Source organism: Oryzias melastigma, linkage group LG7, assembly GCF_002922805.2.
Source record: "Oryzias melastigma strain HK-1 linkage group LG7, ASM292280v2, whole genome shotgun sequence".
Taxonomy (NCBI): domain Eukaryota; kingdom Metazoa; phylum Chordata; class Actinopteri; order Beloniformes; family Adrianichthyidae; genus Oryzias; species Oryzias melastigma.
In genome coordinates, this window is record NC_050518.1 from 21,498,706 (window position 1) to 21,519,935 (window position 21,230).

Here is a 21,230-nt window from a genome sequence, read left to right on the forward strand (position 1 = left end):
TTCGATCTGTTGGATCCAGACTTTCATGCAGGTCTCTAACTTCTTCACCTCTGTGCTGTTGTTGGCTGCAGCCGTGTAATCTGCTGGAGTTTTCAAAGCCTTCGTGTCAAATGTGTCGCACTTTTGCAAAGTGACCTGGAGACATACCATGACAGTGCATTAAACAACATTTTTTGCTAAAAAAAAAAAAAAAAAACTGAAATTGAAATTCCCTATCCAGCTGATTTCTTACCTTTTCTTTTATGCACTCATCCGCTCCAACAAGAACAGAGGCAAAGCTTTCAAATAAAGATATATATTCCTCCTTTACAGTCTGGGCCTCAGGACTGTCTTGTTCCCCCCAACCATGGTTAATCTTTTTCAGCGAAGGCATGAAGACCTCATACAACAACTGCTCCATGCTCTTCAGCAGCCCCACTTCTGTTGTGTCCAGCATATTGAAACAGATATCCTATAAAAAGAAGGTGTGCAAATGTCAATTCATGTCTCTATGCTTGACAGTTCATGGAGGTCACATTTAGAAATTAAATAGAGTTTTCCACAGAGCTACTTCTACTAGAATCTTCAAAAATACTGGTGAGTCTGCATTGTGTTGTGTGTGTAAGTGTTACTCTGTACATGTGAGTGGATTTAACAAACAATGTAAATATTGTTTAATGTATAGTAGATAGCACTTTTGTTAGAAAACTATGAAAGAGCGCTGGAGCTGACAAAAAAATTGCTTAAAAATCCCTAATACATGCCAAATTTGGAAAAATATTTAGTGTGTTGTTTAAATATGAGCTAAACTCCAAATTAGCCCAAATAAACTCAGCAGATGCCAAATTAGCCACAAAAGTTAGCCTGTTGCTTAAATAGAAGCTAAACTCTAAATTAGCCTAAAAAAAACTCAGTAGATAAAAAATTAGCCAAAAAAGTTAGCATGATGCTAAAATATTAGAAAAACTCCAATTTTTTTAAGAATTACTATAAAACATAATCTATGAAAGTAGTATTTAAAGGGTAACCAAACAGGGCTGTTGGAGGCTGACTCCATTCTCAGTCCAGATTGGAAAAAATGCAACAAAAAAAGGGGGGGCGGGGCAAGTGGAGGAAATTGAGCGGGGGGAGTTACAGTTACAGAATTAAGATGGGCGGGGCTTTTATACTGGAGTTGCAAACGATAATGATGTTGAACTTCTTGGACTCACACCACTAGCGTCACTGCTCGGGTGCGATGCGCGAGCATTCTAGCTACATCTGATGGCTCATATTAGCTACAGATTGGCTGCAGCTACAGACTCTGCTGCCGACCTCGCATAACTCCAAACTCACATATGTTCACGCTAATCCCCCCTTTGTTCGCTACGGTTCAGCTGCATCCTCTGCCAAAATATGAACCAAATGAAACGGATTCGCAGCGACGCAGAGGCCTGATCGCAGACGCAGGACGTGAACGCCTGCAGTGGGATTTCCTCTCGCACTTTTAAAGTTATGTAAGGACTGCGGCGCTCGTATTGGAGCTGTAGCGCAAGCAGTGTGAGCCTGGGGTTACACCAGTTGACCAATTACAAAATTCAACTGTAATACTTCGTTTCAACCTTTAGGGGGCAGCATGATGGGTTTTGACTACACTTTGAGGAATTAAACAACATTTATTTTGATTTGTCAAAAACTTGGCAATGACCAACAAATAACACTTTTAAGGCCCTATTTATAGAGATCAACAGCCAAAAAAGTTGATTTACGGTTTGGTTACCCTTTAAAGGCTTGTTGCTAATTTAGAATTTTGCAAATTTTGAAATTTGAAGACTTTCTTATTCATTTCCTATGGGGCATATGTTGCTCAATATTACTAAGCATTCACACAATTAGTCAAACAATTAAGGACAAATAGAGATAAAAATAGAGACGTCCTCTCTTTGTCTAATCAGAGTTTGTGATGGAAGATACGACATGATGCAAAAATGGGAAAAATGTATAACACATGTGTGATGACACAGCGCACTAGTTTTTGAAGTAATTTGTGTGTTCTGCTGCACACAGGATGGGTGTTGGATAGATAATAATTGCAGAAATGCACTAGCATTATTGGGGGACTCACTCTGTGTATGTTCTCAGAAGTCACTGGTTTTGCATTGTTGCTTCTTGTAAAGAAGACACACAATCCAGTCAATTCCACAGTCTTCCCGTCCGTTAAAAACACTTTTTTCCTGTTTTTTTGACCAGGCTGCTGGGAAACGACTGCCGAGCTTTCAGCTGCTGAAGTAAAAGAATCAGAGATAACAATCAGCACTTGGAGTTTAGAATCAGAATTTACTTTTTATTGAATAAACTATTTGACTAGTAACACAAATGATTTCATACAAAAAATAAAGTTCTTTAACTTGTTCAGTTTAGCTTTATTTTCCCTTAGAAGATAAGAAAAAGATGCAATCCAACCAATTTTCAAAAATATGAATATAATGCAAAAGATCAGTCACAATGTAAAAGATGTTTAAAATACATTTTGAATTTACCTAAAAATATTTTAGAAACTTCACAAAAGCACATAACTTAAGAGCTGTAACTATTGTCAGTATGTAGCAGCAGTAGCATATATGATTTGCTGAATGTAAAATGAATATAACACTTTTCTTTCTCAAACCTCCTTCAGTCGGTCCATTGGCTTGATAGTAGAACATGAGGACTGAAAGACCATCAGCCACAAAGAACTGCTCCATGTGCTCAATCTGCCATGAGAAAAACTTTAGTGTTTTTTTAAATGCTGACACAAACAAACAAAAAGAGTTACTGCAAAATAAAGAGTACTCCATTGTACTTTAAAAGGGAAGTATAACTTAAAGCAATCGTGTAAAGTATCTTCTAGTTGAAGGATTTACAGGGAAATTTGAATCTTATGTTGATGTAATTGTGTTACTTTTCTTGAAAATTAACTTAAAACAATAAGAAAATGTTATGAAATATTTTTAAACATAAAAAATAATAAAGGAAAAAAACCCGGCATATCTTTTGATAATAGAATCAAATTCAAAGTCACTTTTCAAAACAGTTAAAATTATTTAATACTTTTAAATAATTTTGCTTTGAATGATTTTCACATCTTATTATTAAATAAAATATTTTAGTATAGATATGAAACTTGTCACCAAGTGTGTTTTCATCGATCCACTTATTTATCAGCTGTATGTTCACAAAATTGTAGAGAAGTAAATAAATCCATTCTTTATGTTAGTTTAGGCAGAAAAAAAACTCACTAGTCTAAAGTTAATTTTAAAAAACGATATATAAAATATATCAAGTAAAAATGACCTTAAACAAGAGGCTTAACCAGAGTAGAGAAAATTCTACATTCTACATCTACATACAAAAGCAAAATTATTCAATTGAGGGTTTTTTAAACTGCTGCTGAAAAAATATTCCCTTCAAAAGTTTTTTTTCCCCCTAAATGTACAATTTTAAATTTAATAACCTGATTTCCCTCCAGGATGGCATCTTCCACAACATCCTTCTCCAGTCCCAGACACAGAGCCAAGATGTTGAAGATGTAATCATGCCTTCCATCCAGCTGAGCACGCTTCGCCTCACGCTCCTCCTTCAGGGGTTTGCATTCAAAACACAAACAGAAAAAGACAAGCATGTACTCATGTGGCCACAGTTACACCTTAAGTAAGAAAAAATATATCAACAAGAGGCTTTGCAACACTGCATGTGCACTCTGTTGTTTGTCCAACCAGAAAGTCGTCATGGTGTTGGATGACCTGTTCACCAGGCAGTCACCCAGGTCCTGGTCTCACATTACTAGTCGTCTTCTCTTATAACACCGGGGGATCGTGGAGGGGGGATTAACTCTTAAAACTTGAATTGTTTTCAAAAGTAAATTGTTTAGGTCAAAAGGTTTTAAACGTGTCTTGTCATAACTCATTACTCTTTGGCCTCCAAAGATGCTAGTGACGATAGCTGAAGATGATGAAATTGATAGCTAAAAATGCTGAATCACTACAGCTAATAGCTGAAAACGCTGAAGCTGATAGCCAACTAAAATAATATTTAGATGCCAAATTAGCCTTAAAAAATGACAAAAAGCCATAGGTTAGCCCAAACAGCCCACGTATAGCTGACATATAAGCCAAATTCCAAAACTGCCTAAAAAAGACCTTAATTAATGCCAAAATTGTCCAAAAAGCTAGCAGAATGCCATTATAACTTTCAACTTTACTACACTAACTCCATATAATATAAAGTAACGACTAATCGACTATAACATTTTTTTAATAGTCGATTAGTCATCGATTAGTGAACTAATCGTGGTAGATCTCATTTTAATTACAGTTTTTGCAATAAAAATATGTCATTAACTGCTTTAAATGTTGCAAAATTTGGCACTTAACCTATCTTATTCTATGCAGGCACCACCTTCTGCTTCAAATTTGATGCAAACAAGCAAGTACTAAATTGCAACAAAATAATCATATATGTGCATTATACTATCTAAAGTTTTGCTATCGTGAAATTTGTGAAATTTGGTGGAGGGACAATGATGGTGTGGGCTTGTTTTTCTGCAATTGCTGCAAAAGGTGGACCGACATCATACTGAACTCTATGGGTTAGGAATGGCACTTATGTGAGTCAAGGCAGGTGAGCCTTTGGAAATATAGAGTGTAAGAGCAGCCTTTCTCCTCTCAGAACAAACATGCAGCTTATTTACTGAACTTCTGGTAGTTTTTTTTCTAAACAACTATCGCCATCTAGTGGACTGCAATTGAAAAAGAACATAAAATAGAAAAAGGAGAACAATTAAAACCAACAGGTCTCCACTTCGTGCTTTATTTTCCACTCGTCGTCGGGTTTTATCCCTTACATAAATAGCATACATGGGGAATCGAACCTTCATCTCCGGCGTCCCGCTGGTCAGGAAGCGTTGTGAGACTCCGTCATTGTCTCTGCCTTTGGAAATCCGTGAGCTGACAGACATGGCTCCAAGTCTTCATTCCTTTGTGGCTCGTTTTAAATGTAAAGTTAAAACTGAATCTATACAGCTTACTTTCTCTAAGTGTTTAACCCACAGATTTATCAGACGCTCCAGTTACACCAAACAGTTGTCAGGAGTTGTTTCCATGGTAACAACGCACGAGAAAAAAAAGGGGGACAAACCGCTTGATATCCCTCTCTGTGCCCATGGAAACGGTACCAACACATAAGGTGTGTGTCGGCACAGGTCATACAGCAACAGTTTTACAGTTAATAAAGTAGAAACTATTTTAATTGTTAATAAAAGTATTTTTACTCGATTCATTTTGGTGGAACTTTTCTTTTAAGCCATCAACACATTTTATCAAGAAACCGCAACTCTACCCTACTAACTTTGGTTCCGTCCAGGTTCAACTTAGAAAATAAAAACATTTTATTTTATTTTTTAAGTCTCTTATTATTTATTAGTAGATATAAGCATCCTATATTTATTCAGGACCCTATAAAAACAGAAGAATCCTTTAAGACATCAAACTTTTAACTTGAGATCTGCTGTCATTCATTATCCGCTGTTTCACCCGGAAGGGAAATTATCAACACATGATTTTGGGTTGCCAGATTTGTAAACCAAGTAAAAAAAAAAAAAAAAAAAAAAAAAAAAGTTAGCTTCTTAGCTCTATATTTAAGTATGTTTAGGAGTAACTGTGAAGCTTATCATTCTAAAACAGAATTGGTTTTGCAAAGTAAGAGTCTAGATTTTTGCCTAGAAAATGTTTTGGCCAGACTTTCACAATTTAATTTAATTTAAATTATGTTTCAACTCTGTTTCAACACGCAATGTTAGTCACTTTTTTTAGGCTAAGGTAATTATTTTCAGAAGAAAAAAATATATACATTTTTTTAATCAAATCAACATTTATTGTAATGATATGAATGTTTTAAATATGCTTCCATGAAAAGCTAGGTCAGGGGTCAGCAACCTTTAACGGTAAAAGAGCCATTTGGGCTCGTTTTCTACTGATCAAAACCTAAAAGGAGCCGCATTGTCTTACTTTAGCCTTTAGGAAATTTGTATTTGCATTCATGGCCTTTTTTTTAAATAATAAATAAGAATTATGTCTACTTTTTGGCACAAACAAAATCAAAAATATAAAAAGGAACCTAGCATCTCTCAAAATGTCTCTAAATTACATACATGCGAATTAAGTAAAAAAAATTGCTATTTTATATTTCTTTTATTTATTTATTGTTGTTCTTTTCCCCCTCTTTGTCCTCAGCAGTCTTACACTGCTGGGTTTTGTTATTTTAGTTTGGGGTTGGGAGTCTTAGTTTGCAGGCTTTATTTATTTGTTTTCTTTAGGTAGTTTTGGTTAGGGGCAGCCCTTAGCAGGGAGCTGCTGACTGTTGACGTAGCTGGTCAGCAGTCTCCTTGACTTATTTAATGTTTGACCAAGGAGAGATAAAAGAGCCACATGTGGATCTGGAGCCGCAGGTTGCAGACCTATGAGCTAGGTGAATGTAAACCCCAGCAGCAAACCTTGTTTTCAGAGTCAAATCATGTCATTCTTAAACTGGGGTTCTAGATGCAGATGTTAGCAATAATTCAATAACACTAAGTTGTAACAGAGGCTGCTTTGTTATGAGGTCCCTGTAACACACCTCCAGGAAATCTGTTGTTAAGATAGAAAATGCTGTACTGTTCTTTTCATCATTTAAAATTAGAAACGTTGAGAGCCTCTGCTTTAAAGGAACAACAGAAGTTTGATGGTGAAAAAATAAATCAAACCAAGACCTCACACAAAGAACTGGATATGGAACAAAAAGCTCATAACTCGATTTGATGAACAACAACGCATGCGGCGTAACCACAATTTTGTGGACTTTTCCATCAAAGGAGCCAGACAAAACCCAATTAACTCCATCTCATAAATTTCTTAAAGTTGACAGGCAACATCCCAAAAGTCAGCACTTCTTTTCAAATAAAATGATTATATCTTTAAATGTGGATATTTTCAATCAGTGTTTTTTTATGGGACGTCAAATGTATTTATTTGCCAAACGTTTATATTCCTCTTCTTAGGGTAAACAAAAATATTCTGTGCTCACTGCTTACTTAGTAATAGTTCTGAAAGAGCTAAGTAAGGGGCGGGGCTACTCAGCTCAGCTGCAAAAGCCACGCCCCCTCAGAGGAGATTTTAGAAAACAGAGGCTTCAGATCAACATGAAAAATGGCTTTTTAAAACATTTAGGCTGTGGGATTTTGGTTACAAACGTCACAATCGTAATTTATTCACTACTGGGAATTTTTCTTAAAAGAAAATTGTCATAAAGTGGTGAAAATCAAAGTTACTGCAATCATTTGTGGTACAAACCAAAAGAGTCACATCGTACTAAGTAAAGCTAAGTAAAAGGTAACTGACGCAAACAGTTTTATTTGGTCTTTCATTCACTTTTATAGACAGAGAACACATTTTCAAATCCATCAGCGGTGTCTGTATTGCGTGTTTTCAATACAGCTGTAAATGAGATGACAGGTAAACACTAAACAAACTAGACATGAACAAGAAGAATTCATTAGACAAAATTCTGCGTAACTAGATGTTTCAGCTCTTACTTTTTTATTTACAAATTGAATAAGTTCCTAATTAAAATGTATGATGATCCAAGAGTCCCTGTTAATTATTCTTAGAAAACCTATAAGTCTGCAGTGAAGTTTCCTGTGAAATCCGCGGTGTGTCACAGAGCAGCTCTGGAAAGAAGCGCGTTAGGCTCCAATTTTAAAGCAGCTTCATGCAGATGTTAGGATAACAGCTGCTGTTTTCTTGTGAGTGGGAATTAATTGACCTAATTTGTTCAACATGGTCATGGTGGGTTAACAAAGAGTTGTGCAGTCACTGCATGGAAAAGGAAAAGCTGATGCTTCTCCGTGTCAGCATCCTCACAGATCCAGAGTCAAGAGTCCAGTCAGGCAAGCTAACAGGAATGAAGCTACCAAAACGGAGGCTGCAGAGGTTCTTGGTGGTTCAGACATCCTCTTTGTTTCCTCCAGTCGCTGTACACTTTCCTTCCTCTGCTCTTCCTCCTCATCCCCATCGGTCGGGTCCTCCACCGTTCCCAGCGTGGCTGGTTGCAGTCCGGGTGAGGAGACGGTCTCCAGAGCGCTCCAAGGAGACGGCGTGTCTTCTGACTCTTTTTCGCTGATGGTGGGAGTAACAGCAACGCTCTCCTGGACTTCAGCGACGTCATTTGATGCTGTCAAAATGTCCGGCCTCGTGAACGAAACGGTTGTCGGCTCGTCTTTAAAAGGGCTTTCCGTCGACTTCTCAGGTGCTGAAAACACATTTAAATTTGGTCACAAAATATTTACTAGTTAGCAAATTTTTCATGAAAAGGGTGAAAATTAGTGACTGCATAGGTCAGGCGTTTGTAACCTGAGGCTCCTGAGCTACTTGTGGCTAAAGAAAAATAACTTAAGAGGTCTTGTTTGCTCTATGCTTCCTCCAGAATAAACAGATTTCAAATACTAGGCAAAACGTTGGTAAAAAGTCTGATCCTTTATTAGTTTAAAGCACATTTTATCTTGTGCTGTCCAGAGCTGCACTGGGATGATCTGTTCTGGCACAAGGCGTCTTTTATTTTGAAAGGAAATCATACGATCTTCTGTCAATGTTAATCACTTAGTCACATGGATTAAAATAGTCGACAAATAATTTAATAGTCAATTAGATGTTTTGTTTATTTATTTATTTATTTTTTAGTAAAACTATGGTGCGTGCTTTCTAATGCTGCGTCTGCCGTTGCCTTTGACACACATACGCAGTAGTGCTAATCCAGGTCAGTAGTGATGTCGCAGGAAGTTCTAGGAAGACTCGAGTACCATATTGAGATGCTAATGAAAATTTAAAGTGGCAAACAAAAAAAACAAAAAAAGAGTTCCAACATGGCGTCCGTATCGGGAAAAAAATAGCCACGTAATTGACTTAATGTAACTGGAGCCTAAACAAATAATTTTTTGAAGGGTCACTCTCACTCACTCCAGTTGTCATTTACAGTCAGTGGTTGAAACAACAACAGTTCCTTTCCATGTAACACGTTTTTGATTCTGCTTTTTTATCATATTCATGTGTGGTTACCTCTAACTTGAGTTTGTATCATACGTTCTCTGTGTTTGGGTCTTCTATAACATCTTCAATATCACATTTTTTTTACCTTTGATTGGATGGTTTCTTATTTCACTGTACTAAGTTTAATGCAAAGGGAGAACATTTCATCAATACAGGAGGTCATATTGTATTTCTTCATCTGTCTGTCATCTAACTCTGAAAACAACACAGAAATATGACTGTATGGATCAAAGAGGCATGAGCGTGAGCCGTACCACAGAGGCGGTTCTCACACTCTCCAAGGTTTTCTGGGCAGCTGGAGCACCACTCTCCTTCCACATACGGCCGTTGATCTTCATAGTTCCCTCTGCACACACACAAACACGATTAACACAGAAACATTTCAGTAGGGTTGATTTTCCTGCCGGTACACCTGAAATCACAGACAACTTTGTGAAAAAATATTCTCATCCACAAGGGGGAGTGCTTGTTAAACCATTGAAGTAGTTTTTCATGTTCTGAATTCAGTATTTTAGAAGAATTAAAACAGAGATTTCACACTAATTAATATAAAATATACTATCCATATCAGTCAAGTCTTTGACTTGTTTTACTTCATCCTTAATTGTTACATAAAATGACTTTCAGAATATTTGGCTGAAATATAAAAACTGACACTGTTTATTTACTGTTTTCTTCAGACATTTTCTTTCTTTGTTTGATTGATTTTTGACAAGAAAATTTCTTTCATCGATCCATTCACAGATTCTGACTAATTTTCTTTACCAAAGAAAGCCAGAAGGTCGGGTCCCTTTTTTAGTCTTTAATATGACTCGGATGTGGATTATTTTAATTGGTATACTTTAAAAAAATATACTTGAAGTATACTTATTTTTGGTAAGGGGAAGCAGTTCTGACTAATAAGGGAATATGCATCTGTGAAGACATTTAAGGGAAAATCTTCATCACAAAGTTCAAACATTTTACAGAGAATGAAGATTCAATCAAATAAAGTTGCTGATTTGTGGAAACTTGTAAAAGGGACATTTGAGAATGTTCCTACAACAAGGCTGAATTAGGTTCAGAAACTGTTTCTTTGTTTAGACAAAAAGACTCAATGAATGAGGATTTATGTAAAGACAGAACATGATCAATCTTTGTGCCCTGAAAGATAATCGGAGCCTGGATTGATGTTAAAATGGGATTCTATGAGAAAAATACTTGCAGAATGTTTTCTTTATGGAAATCTTTATGGAAATCGGAAACGACTTCAACAAATCAACAATTTTGTTTCATTGAATCTTCATCGTCTGTATTTTTTTAAATATATTTTTTGATTTTTTTTTTAATTAATTGTATTAGCATTTTATTTTTAGAATAGATTTTCAGAAACTTAAGCTTAACAATGCAAACTTCAGACCCGTTTGGACCAGTCTCTGAAAATATTCATTTAAATCGTGGTCTGAAAAAGTTTGGAGACCACTCATTTAACAAATACAAACACAAGTAAAAGCTCTCACTCTTACCAATCATCTCAATACAGTTTTACAGAACAAGTTCAATGAATACACAGAACATAATTGTTGTTTAAATATCTAAGAATAATAAGACAAAGACAAGGGAAGAAACATTCAAATCATTTAGGCTCATGGAAACAAACAAAAAGTTTAGATTGTAAATATTTTTGAAAGAACTCTCCTAAATAATGTAAAATATTTAAAAGAACGTACAGAAGTGGGAAAGTTATTCCATCCTTTGGGAACGTGAACACTAAAAGTGTATTTCCTGAATTTCTATCAAATTAAGGGACATGAAAATAAATTTGAATTCACAATGTTCCAGTCTCAGAGCAGACACTCTACCACATGGCCACTGAGCTGGTATCAGGTGTAGATTTTTTTTATTTAACCTTTATTCAACCATTAAGATCCCATTGAGAATTAAAACCTCTTTTCCTACTAGATAATTGGTGTACAAAATGAATAGGAGTGGGCCCAAAACAGAACCTTGTGGAACTCCTTTGTGGACAGTGATGAAATTAGAATGCTGGATTATGTGCACACTTTTGTATTAGTCATATAAACACATGACTGTACCACAGATTTATATAAAAAAGACAAAAGGGAAGCTATTTTTGCTTTGTAAATAATTATCTGGTTTAATGTTGCAAAAGAAAAGATACATCAATATCCTGTTTTTCTTCCATTTAGCTGTTAACATGTCTAGATTTTCTGGATCTGCATCTTGCTATATTGTTTGCATGAAAACAAAAAAAAACTTTTTAGTGTTTGATCTCAGCTCTGGAGTGTGATTGGGTTTTTTAAACTTAAAAAGAAAGATTGGATCTGTGATTGAAGCTCCCAGACTGCAGGCGTGGACTTACGCTGGGAAGTAGTTGCAGACGAGGAGATGGACGTCGGTCCACTCCAGTTGTTCTACGGTGTTACAGAGGTGGACGGCACAGCCGATTCTGTGTGTGTCGGCCCACACCATCTGCAGCAGAGGCCATACACGCTGAACCCAATCATGTCATGAATGTGTGAACAAATGCGGTGTGTGTTTGACTCACCTGTGTGTAGTGTCCACACATCATGTCATCATCACAGCTGTTGTTCCCATAGGTATAATATAAGCGTTCTGTGAACAGAAAACTTTTAAAAAATGTATTTTTCAATTGCTTTTTTTTTTTTCTTTGAGATTACTTACCTAGAAACCATTTCTCCACAGCCTCTCTGAGATCAAGATGGCCTGTGCCAGCGAACAGGTTCTCCCCGGTGTCTTCCAAATCAGGGTTGTGTTGCCAGCTGCACTTAGAAGCGTAGCTCTCTGCTATCACCTTCAGATTTCCATCCCATTTCTAAAGACAGTTGTAAATGATTACAGTAGTGTGAGTACAAACACAGAATGGGATCATTGGTATTTGGTCATTTTTAAGATTATTTTAAATAAAGCACTCAAAGTTTTGTTGTCTAGGTCACCTTTAATGGAGCTTGCCTGGATAAGAAGTAGGCAAACCACTTTTGATGGTGTCGACCACCAGGTTTGCACTGACAGGAACATGGTTGGTCTCAATGTTCCCAGCCTCCCATAGAAACTAGTTGGAGACTCATGACAGAAGCCTCAATCAGATGGTGCCAACAAACTTCAACAACACCTTTTGGCTTGCCAAATCTTTTTAGTCCATTTCTCCAACATTAATCCAACCCTTCACCAGGTATTGATTGATTAGTTGGCAGTTCTGATGTTTCTACCCAAGTGTCCAAGGCAAATGATGGAGGATCTCATGACACGACCACGATGTCAAATGTTGACATCAGTGTCCTGATGCTACATGGACTAAAAAATCTTTGTTGTTGAAAAATCTTTGGCCAACACTAAAGGTTTAACCCTTCCGCTCTCCTGGACTTGATGACATTAAAAGTGGGGTCATCTGGACCCCACAAAACGGTGCGCTGAACTTTTTTCAATGATTGTCAATCTTTACTGGTGTCCAATGACAGACATGAAGTCTTGTCCACCTTTGTCATGGAAGGGCTAACACCCAATAAGAGAGTACAAGGGTAAATATGAGAATATTCCTTAAGTACAGATTGGAGAGGTCATTCCTCCAAGATATACCAGAGGACTAGTACGTACCCTCCAAGATGGGAGGGTGGCAAGACCGGATACAGGTATGGGTAAGGGAGGCAAACGGCGTGACGCGGCCCGAGGGAGGGGAGACGGTGAAGCCAGTCTGGGCGACACAACAGATAGCTGCACTTCTTCTATCTTATTAGGCTTTTAAGTCATTCTTGGTCCATCTTGTTCAAATTTAGGGCCTGTTATCCTTTTTTTATATAAACAGTGCACATATTATTCTTTGATAGAAAAATGCCGTCTTAGAAATAAAATTCTTGAAATTGTATCAAATTTCAAAGTACATTTATTTTTAAATCACTTTTAAAACTAGAAACTTTATACTTTTATTAACTAAATAAATGTATTTCTAATGACAACGACTGGTCTGTAAACATTTGGGAAATAGTTGTGTTTACCAAGTTTTGTGTTTCCTGTTTTCCAAACACCTGATACATCAATGAAACAGTATTGATGAATAATCCGGGCCCTGAGATTGACTTGTGAAGAACCAATTTCTCTAGCTGAGATAGGCTTCAGTAACCCCGTGACCTGATCAAGAACAAGCAAGTTTAGAAATCGGATAGACGAATGAACGATCAGGAATGTGTCCAGGTAGGTTTTCCACCTGGACACTTCTGGGAAAAAGACATTCTGTTGCAAAACTCTAGAGTGTGATTTTTCTTTGCTCTGGTGAAAAGAACCCGACCTTTTCTGGATACATTTTGAGGCAATTTATGTTTCTCTAAAATATTTATATACATAGGTGTATGTCATTTTTATGGTGTGTCCAGCACTTTTCTAGTATGTGTGCGTATCAGTGAATGTTTCTATGAGAGTCAGAATGCTTATAGGTGCTTTAAATGAATAACATCTGTAGGTACCTCAATGAGTCGCAGCTCCACATGAACCCGCCTCCCACACCTGACACTCATGGTGTCCATGAAGATTGACAACGATGGACTTGTGGTGGTCGTATTAAAGAACTATCATCACCCCACAAAAACTGTGGCTTTTATTACACCAGTGGTCTGCCTGCCCTCTGTGTGATGATATTTCAAGTTCTTATCCTCTTGTAGCTTGTATCTGTGTACAAGCTTTTTGTTGGATTGCCTTTGTCTCTGCGTTCCACCTTGCATGCATCTGTCTACATCATTTCTATATTATTGAATTTTCACTCGTTTCATACCCGATAGCTCATTAAAAGCTACATTTCACCACAACCCCTTTTGTAAGTGACTTTTTTTTCTTTTAACAGTTTTTTTCCCGCCTCCTGGTAGAAAAACTCATAGTTATCCTCCATGTCAACGACATGCAATATGTACAAACTTTGTGAACTTTGTGCTCCCATACAATTAGATATGACTTTGGACTGAATGCTGATATAAGACATGATCCTTCTTTCTTAGACCAGAGGATGCAGTTTTAGTGAAAATCAACATAGTTCCAGTTGAACTCGTCTGACCATAGAACACCTAAGCATCCCAGTCTATTATGATTGAGACTTGGCACACACTACACAGAGTTACAGAATTTTAGTTCAGGGTTTGGAATCTCCAAGCCAATGTGTCTACACGTTTTCCAGATATCATTGCCTTAATCACAGCCGTTTACCTGGATCAGGTGTTTCCAGCCAATTAAAGCGTCCCAGAACAGAAAAAAAACATACCCCATCATGACGGCCGAGATTTCTTTAGTTCTTCTGTATCTTTTGATGTTTTTACGCACTAAAGATCATTTAGAGCTTTTCTATAAATAAATACTTAATTATGTAAGAAACGTAATGCATACCTGATGCATGGTTGTGATTATATTCAAATCTACACACAGACAGTTACACAAATGGTTAGACTGATTGGTCCTTATTTCAAGATGGGTCGGTAGGTAGGTGACATCGCTGCAGGCCGCCTTCACGCGCTCTATATGGACCGGTCCTGCCAGAAAACCCCGGAAATAGTGCGAACTTTGAATAGGTGTGAAAATACACATCCTTTTTTTCAGCTCTGTTTGTACAATTGAAGCACAGCAGTAAACAGGCCTCCGACTTTACATTTGCAACAAACAAACTAGCATAGCAACTCTAGCCTATGTATCTCATTGGTTTAAACAACTTTACTAAGCATAACAGATAATACATTTTTTTTCTAAAAATTTAAGTTAAAAAATGTTTGTCCTATAAATTGAAGTGAAACCTTTTTTTCTGGTTACTAACTGGTGCTCACCAGATATTACTTGGTGCTCATCAGTTACTATCTGTTTTTTTTTTCACTTCAATTTTTTCTTTCTTGTCTGTTTAGTGGCTCTGTAGATTATAAGTGTTTATTTTTCTCTACTGCGGTGTTCCAACTGTCCCACAGACTGGTATCGGTCAGAGACCCAAGGGTTGGGAACCACTGTTTTAATTTCTCTATCTGTGACCTTCCCATGGTGCATCACGCTGTAGCCCAAAGACAGCTGGACGCATTTAAAAAATATTATGACATCCAATCAACATCTAATTTCCGATCAGGGAAAATTACATGTTAAGTCCTTGAACTTCACAATAGATACGACATTGTAGGGTGGACAGACGACTTTGCCATAACTTCACACTGATCCATATCCAATTACTCCGGGTTTGTGTCCTGCTTCCTTTACATGCAGATAACACCAGGGGCTGCCAGCTGTTCTGAAGCATCATCACTTGTTATCCACCAGACTTCTGACCCTGACCATGATGTGACCCCCGCACAGGCCCTCTTGCTTAATACACAAATTTCCTCTCCAACATGAGCTGGAACAGCGAAACTATTTCCTCCTTTGTAACCGATCTTCAGAAATGTAGAGTTTGAACTGCACAGAGTATTCCACAAACAAAAAGAGAAAACCCAACGGAAACAAACACAAGCTGCATCTCATATTATATTATATTATATTATATTTTGTTTTTTGTTTTTGTTTTTTAACTAATGTCAGGGCGTATACCTAAAGACGCCTTTAAAACACCAACAGTGGAGAGAATACACATTAAGTACAGGTTTGGTCCATGTTTTTATTAAAAACTGCATGCAATCACAAAAATACACACTGTAACTGCTTTTATGATCAGCTGATTCACAGAATAAACTGCATTTCTCCGGCTTTTTCTCCGGAGGTAAACGGTGTAGTTATACAAATTTGAACATTTGTTAATATTGACTTAAAAGAAATAAAACAATTAATGTTCTGTGTCCTATTTGAGGCTCATCTTCCAGACTAAACTGCTAGACAGTTACACTTTGTTCACATTTAAAAGCTTAGAAGTTGGTAGTTCGGAAAACGTTTCAAAATATAATTTTTGAAAGCGTTTCCTAAAGTTTAGGAAACTTCCGCTTACGCAACCGGCTAAAGTAGCAAAATTTCCGCTTCTGGCTAGAAATCTTTCAGACGCCATCTTGCATGTGAGCAGAGGTCCCTCCATTCAGAGCAGGAACAGGATGGGGGCGGAGCTACGGCCTGAGGAAAATACAATATTATGTAGCCACACCATGTTAGAAGGAAAGACTGGTTCAGGATCCCAAAACTTGTTTGTTCTACACGTTAATGGACTTTTTCCATCATAATTTCCGCCCTTCTTTTAGTTTTTTGTGTTTAATTTAACATTTAGTTATGTATTAATTGCATGATGCTTTTTTATCAAAAGGATATTAACAGCTCAAAATGTAGAAACTACTGGAAGTTGGAAAAGCCGTTACTTTTCTTTAGAACCTAAACTTGAAGGAGTAACGTTTTTTGTTGTATGCTTCTGGCTTCGTAGCTACATTGTGACTCAATTAAATCTTGTTATATTTTAAGAATTATTTAATTTTTTTTTCTTTTAATCACAGATACAAAATAGTGAAACACGTTAGTTTATTCAGCAAAAAAGCTCTAAGTCAAGACAATTTAAAGGATTGAAATAATGAACACATTAACTGTTGGTAGTTTTTCCATTAAACTCTTCAGTTTTTGCTTTGCACTGTTTTTTAAGCTAATAATTTAAGCTTTTCAACAAGGTCCAGAGGAAGAAAAAGGGTCACTTTATAGACTAACAGAGTAAACTGGTTGTCATGCGTTCTGTCATGAGTGTGGTAAAGAAAACCCAGTGTTGTGGATGTGCCCTGAGACTGGGATCTCGCTTCAGGGTGTGTTCCAGTTAAATTTCCTGTGAGGGATCTCTGCTGCATTCCACACAAGCTCAGAAATCGAAGTTCTAATAAACAAACCACATGTGGAACCAAACAAAGCTTTTTATGACCTACATTGTAACAACAGATGGTGTCTGCTGCATGTTCAAATCATGATGGATCCAATAAAAATTGAGATAATGAAACCAAGTAAAGAGAGAAGCTGTAAAAGTCGATGAATTATCATCTTGACATTTGTGGATTTTCAAATACACACGCAGTAACATCCGTCTTCTCTTTGTATTTGGTCATCAAATAACTAAAGAACTTCTCCTCCATGTTAAATCTGATGGTGACATTCATATTTTTCTGTTTGTTCTGTATTACAGTGCTTTATTGGAGGGAAAGTGAATTTAGTTGTGTAACTGACCAACTAGTGATCACCTGGTAAACTGACCTGGCTTCACTTAAGATCATTTTCAAAGCAACTTCAATAACAAAATCAAGAGATTTACACTTTTTGACAGGAAGTGATGTATTTACTTGGTACACCAGTATTTCAAGTTAGCAGATCAATCACTTTCTAATTTCAGTTTGATTATCAACTCATTTTTAATGCTTCATTTTGCAAATATTTCTAATCTTTTACTTTAACTTTATTTCCAGGCTCTTGATTTTTCTAGCACAAACACTTTCTCTGCAAAGAGAAAGGGAGCAGACTATTTCCTGGTGTAGAAAGCGAGCAACGACTTGTGGGGATTGGTCTGAAAGAATTATTGAAGGGTACGTTGTAAGTTGTAAATAGTTTACAGTCAATGCTAATCAATTAATGAAATGTTCTCATAATTTCTATAAATCCTAAAATGTTTATCTGCTGTTGTCTGCAGTTCTTAACCAAATTTCACCCCAAAATAAACTCATTAGCCATCACCATTCTGTCTGGGTCAAATTTTGGGGATAAACACCCGAGCTTCACAGTTTGTATATCAATATTTTTTTTTTTTTAAATTATGTTTTTGTTTTATAAGTGATAGCTCTACACTGAAAAAAGTGAAATATTGTATCAATTACTTTAATCTTTTACATTTATAATTATTCGTTTTCATTGAATAAAAATTTTGAGTTGATGGTTAACTCAACTTAGACATTTAACTTAATAAAAACAAATATTTTTTTATGTAATAATTTACAGAGCTTTTATTAATTGATATAACATGTTTGATTTTTTTACCATGAGGGATGACGTTATGAGCGAAAGGCAGGAAGTAATTTTACTTCCAGGTATGAAAAAAGTTTAAAAAAATAACATATATTTTATAGATAATTAATTTTTTAGTGTTCCAAAGGTAATATATTATCATATATATGGATGTAGTTTACTCTGAAAGACTTAAGAAGACCTTTGAACTCACGACCTAACAGGGGTGGACACTCTACCACAAGGCCACTGAGCTGGTAAAGTGGAAACTTTCATCCTTTTAGCCAACATAATTCTTCCTTTGCGATCCTACAGGCTTCTGTGTTAAATCCACGTCACGACTCTAAAATGTGAATGGATGTGTTGGAGCGTCACATTTTACTCCTCATAGTTTGCCTCCTCAGCTCAATGGCAGCTCACCCTCATGCCACCATCTAATCTGTGTAAAGAAACAATGTGTGTGTGGAGTGAGTATTTATTTGTTCAGTGATGACACACACACAGTCAGGACTCCCCTTCACATTCCTCTCTGCACATCTGGTTCGTGTTAACGCTTTCAGAAAATCACTGCAACCCAACAGCTGACGAGCTCGCATTTGTGCGTTACACTGATTCATCATTTATTCTGAAAAAGGTCTTTTAAAAACCACTGGAGTCAAAAAATTAAGCTCTTAAGACGTATAATTCTGTTCCTAAGTGAAGTGTGTTTGTCAAATAGACATTATTCAGAAACATATCTCGGAGTGGGAGGTTTAAAAAGGCCAGAAGATGAACATGAACATGATCAACATCGTCTCTGCAGAATAAGAAGACAGAAAGACATTAGATTCATTCATTAGATAGTTGGCAGCATATTTGCATGTGAACATATTGGATTGTTCTGACCTTACTGGCCTGTGAGGTTTTTGGAAAGTATTTTGTATCAGGTACCTTGTACCCAGGTGTAATATGTGGGAATTGTTAACTTTCTTTTTGCTTAAAACGTCACGTGCCCTCTTCTCTTTTCCATCCGGTCCAACAACAACAAAAAAAGACACAAATAAAATCAATATAAATAAAGTTTAACATAAATTCCAGAAGGGGTTTATACAAATATGCACCTTGTGTGTCAAAAGAATAACTCCATGTTGTAACTGTAAAATCTGTCTAACACAAGAGGCTCTTATGTGTTTGCTCAGCTGTTGGACAGAACAAGTTAAAAAAATAAAATAAAATGTCACATGCCCAAAGCTGAGTCTCCGATTGGTTGATACTCCGCGTCAACCTCACCGCGCCCAACGCCCAAATCGCTCTGCGTCACATCTCGTCTTTACATCGACTTAACACTGAAACTTGACACCTCCACCCAATGTGAATGCACCATCAGGATGAGTTCATTTCTTTAAGTCATGTTTTTATCCGTTCATATTCATGCTTTGTTTCCAGTCTTCTGTTTTCTCTCTTTTTTCCCCACAGTCCACAAACGTGCTTCATATAAGTGTCTCTATTTTGTCCCTAGTTGTGAATGTGAGAGTGCGTGGTTGTTTGCATTGTCCAGCCATGAACTGGTGACCTTTCCAAGGTGGCTCCCACCTTCACCCCTCTATCTGGGATAGGCTCCAGCAACCCCATGACCCCAAACAAAACTATTTAGAAAATGGGGGGATGGAGACTTTTCTCATTTTTTCCTGAAATATTTACAGTTTATAGGTACGCTGAGAGAAATGACAGTTTTATGACACAATACATAAAATGAGGCAACAAAAAAGTGTTGGAAATCATGTCTTTCTGGCTGCTCAGACTGCGACAGTGAAGGACGGAGTAACTCTAGATGTTAGTCTGCTCAGGCTATCGTTAGAAAATAAATCTCTTTAATTTGTCTCTTTATCGATTTGTGTATCTGAGTGTGAGCTAAAAGAAAGTTGAGTTTATTAGAAAAAATAAAAAAAGCAGAACACATGTTCACATTAACTAGGCTCATTCTTTATATTTTTGAAATAATTTTGCTCTTTTTATCTATGAAATCAGTCTGAAAAGCTGGAAAATCCTGGTTTTAACACTTCTTTTGTTTTTGTACAATAGAGTTTTCATCATTTTTCTAAACTTGTTTAGTCTGCTGTTTTTCTGTGATGGAGACTTAAGCTTCGCTCTGGCTGCTCACCGTAATCCTGTCAGGTTTGTGTTTTCCTCCATCAGCACATAATCAGCAGCAAAGGCTGCTGGGTATTTCAGCAGGGTCTGGGGATCACAGTGCCTCTCACAGAGGGGATTTACATTGTTTCCTGCAGGTCTGGTTCAGATTCACTCTGCTCTGTGATCACTGTGACTGTTTGCGTCAGTCTGAACCACAGCGGGATCATCTGAGGAGGATTCATTCACTAGAACCTCACAGTTTAGTTTGCATGTCTCTGGTTTATGATGGATTACTGGTTTTGCCAAAAGTGACCAAATTTGTTTCTCCAGATTTGAGGCCTTTGTTAAGTTTTTGCAGTCTTTGCTTCTCTTGTTTGAACTCTTTCTACAACAGTTGAACTTGTAAATATTTTTTTCTTCCATCCTGTGTAATTTCCCCCTAAATCTGTGTCCATCTGTCTCCAGGATTACCCATCTAACTCCACTTCAATCTTTCTCTGATTCAAACATTTACCTCACTTCCTTTATCTCCTCCTTTTTCAGTTATTGCATCTCTTGACATTATTTCCTTTTATTCTTTCTTGTTGAGTCTTTTTGACCCATTGCCCTAGCTTTGTTTAACTGGCTGAAAGCCCCACAAACAGTTTAAAAAGCAGAAAACAACAGAGTAAATGTGTTTAAAATTAAGATTGATTGTGCTGCACACAAATCTGTACAATTGGATGTTTGTTCTGAGAAGGATTCCACCAAAGGTTTCTTGCATTATTAAAAAAAATGCAAAAATTTCTTAGTTCAAGTACAGAGGGCAAAAATACTTATTTTTTTCAAAACTTTGAAACACAAGTGAGATGAAAAAAATATAATAATACATTTTTTCTGAAATTTTCTGCACAACACAGTTTTAAATTGTTAGAACTGAAGCACAAGGCTAGTCAATGGAATAGAGCTGCCAACAAATTCGTACAGAATGTTTTCACCAAAACAGAAAGAAAAGTCAACTGCTTTTAGATTGTACTATTGTTTATTAGGGCTGGACGCTACTGAGCATTTGGGTACCGATCCAACATCCCTACCAATATCGATATTTTTCATAAATGTGGTGGATGTGACAAGAACGTCAAAGCCTTA

At 36.8% G+C, this 21,230-nt stretch overlaps 2 protein-coding genes across 4 annotated transcripts in view; both read right to left on the bottom strand.

Annotated features, from left to right (window-relative positions):
- The window catches only part of dnah5 (dynein, axonemal, heavy chain 5), a 55,540-nt gene extending 50,352 nt beyond the window's left edge, over positions 1–5,188 (bottom strand). The window contains exons 1-6 of one of the 2 annotated variants that reach the window (XM_024292554.2): positions 4,868–5,184; positions 3,452–3,574; positions 2,627–2,711; positions 2,084–2,241; positions 233–451; positions 1–135 (exon numbers count right to left, since the gene is read on the bottom strand). In XM_024292554.2, the coding sequence (XP_024148322.1) occupies positions 1–135; positions 233–451; positions 2,084–2,241; positions 2,627–2,711; positions 3,452–3,574; positions 4,868–4,954 (807 nt within the window). In that variant the 5' untranslated portion in view covers positions 4,955–5,184. Of the gene's footprint in view, positions 136–232; positions 452–2,083; positions 2,242–2,626; positions 2,712–3,451; positions 3,575–4,867 lie in introns of both variants that reach the window. The other variant, XM_024292555.2, reaches the window with a different exon arrangement.
- Positions 5,189–7,362: 2,174 nt separating this feature from the next.
- LOC112159666 (peptidase inhibitor 16) overlaps positions 7,363–21,230 on the bottom strand; it is a 28,305-nt gene continuing 14,437 nt past the window's right edge. For both annotated transcript variants that reach the window (XM_024293887.2, XM_024293886.2), the window contains 5 exons: positions 11,760–11,910; positions 11,623–11,690; positions 11,437–11,546; positions 9,329–9,420; positions 7,363–8,280 (listed from right to left, as the gene is read on the bottom strand). In XM_024293887.2, the coding sequence (XP_024149655.1) occupies positions 7,889–8,280; positions 9,329–9,420; positions 11,437–11,546; positions 11,623–11,690; positions 11,760–11,910 (813 nt within the window). In that variant the 3' untranslated portion in view covers positions 7,363–7,888. The remainder of the gene's footprint in view (positions 8,281–9,328; positions 9,421–11,436; positions 11,547–11,622; positions 11,691–11,759; positions 11,911–21,230) is intronic.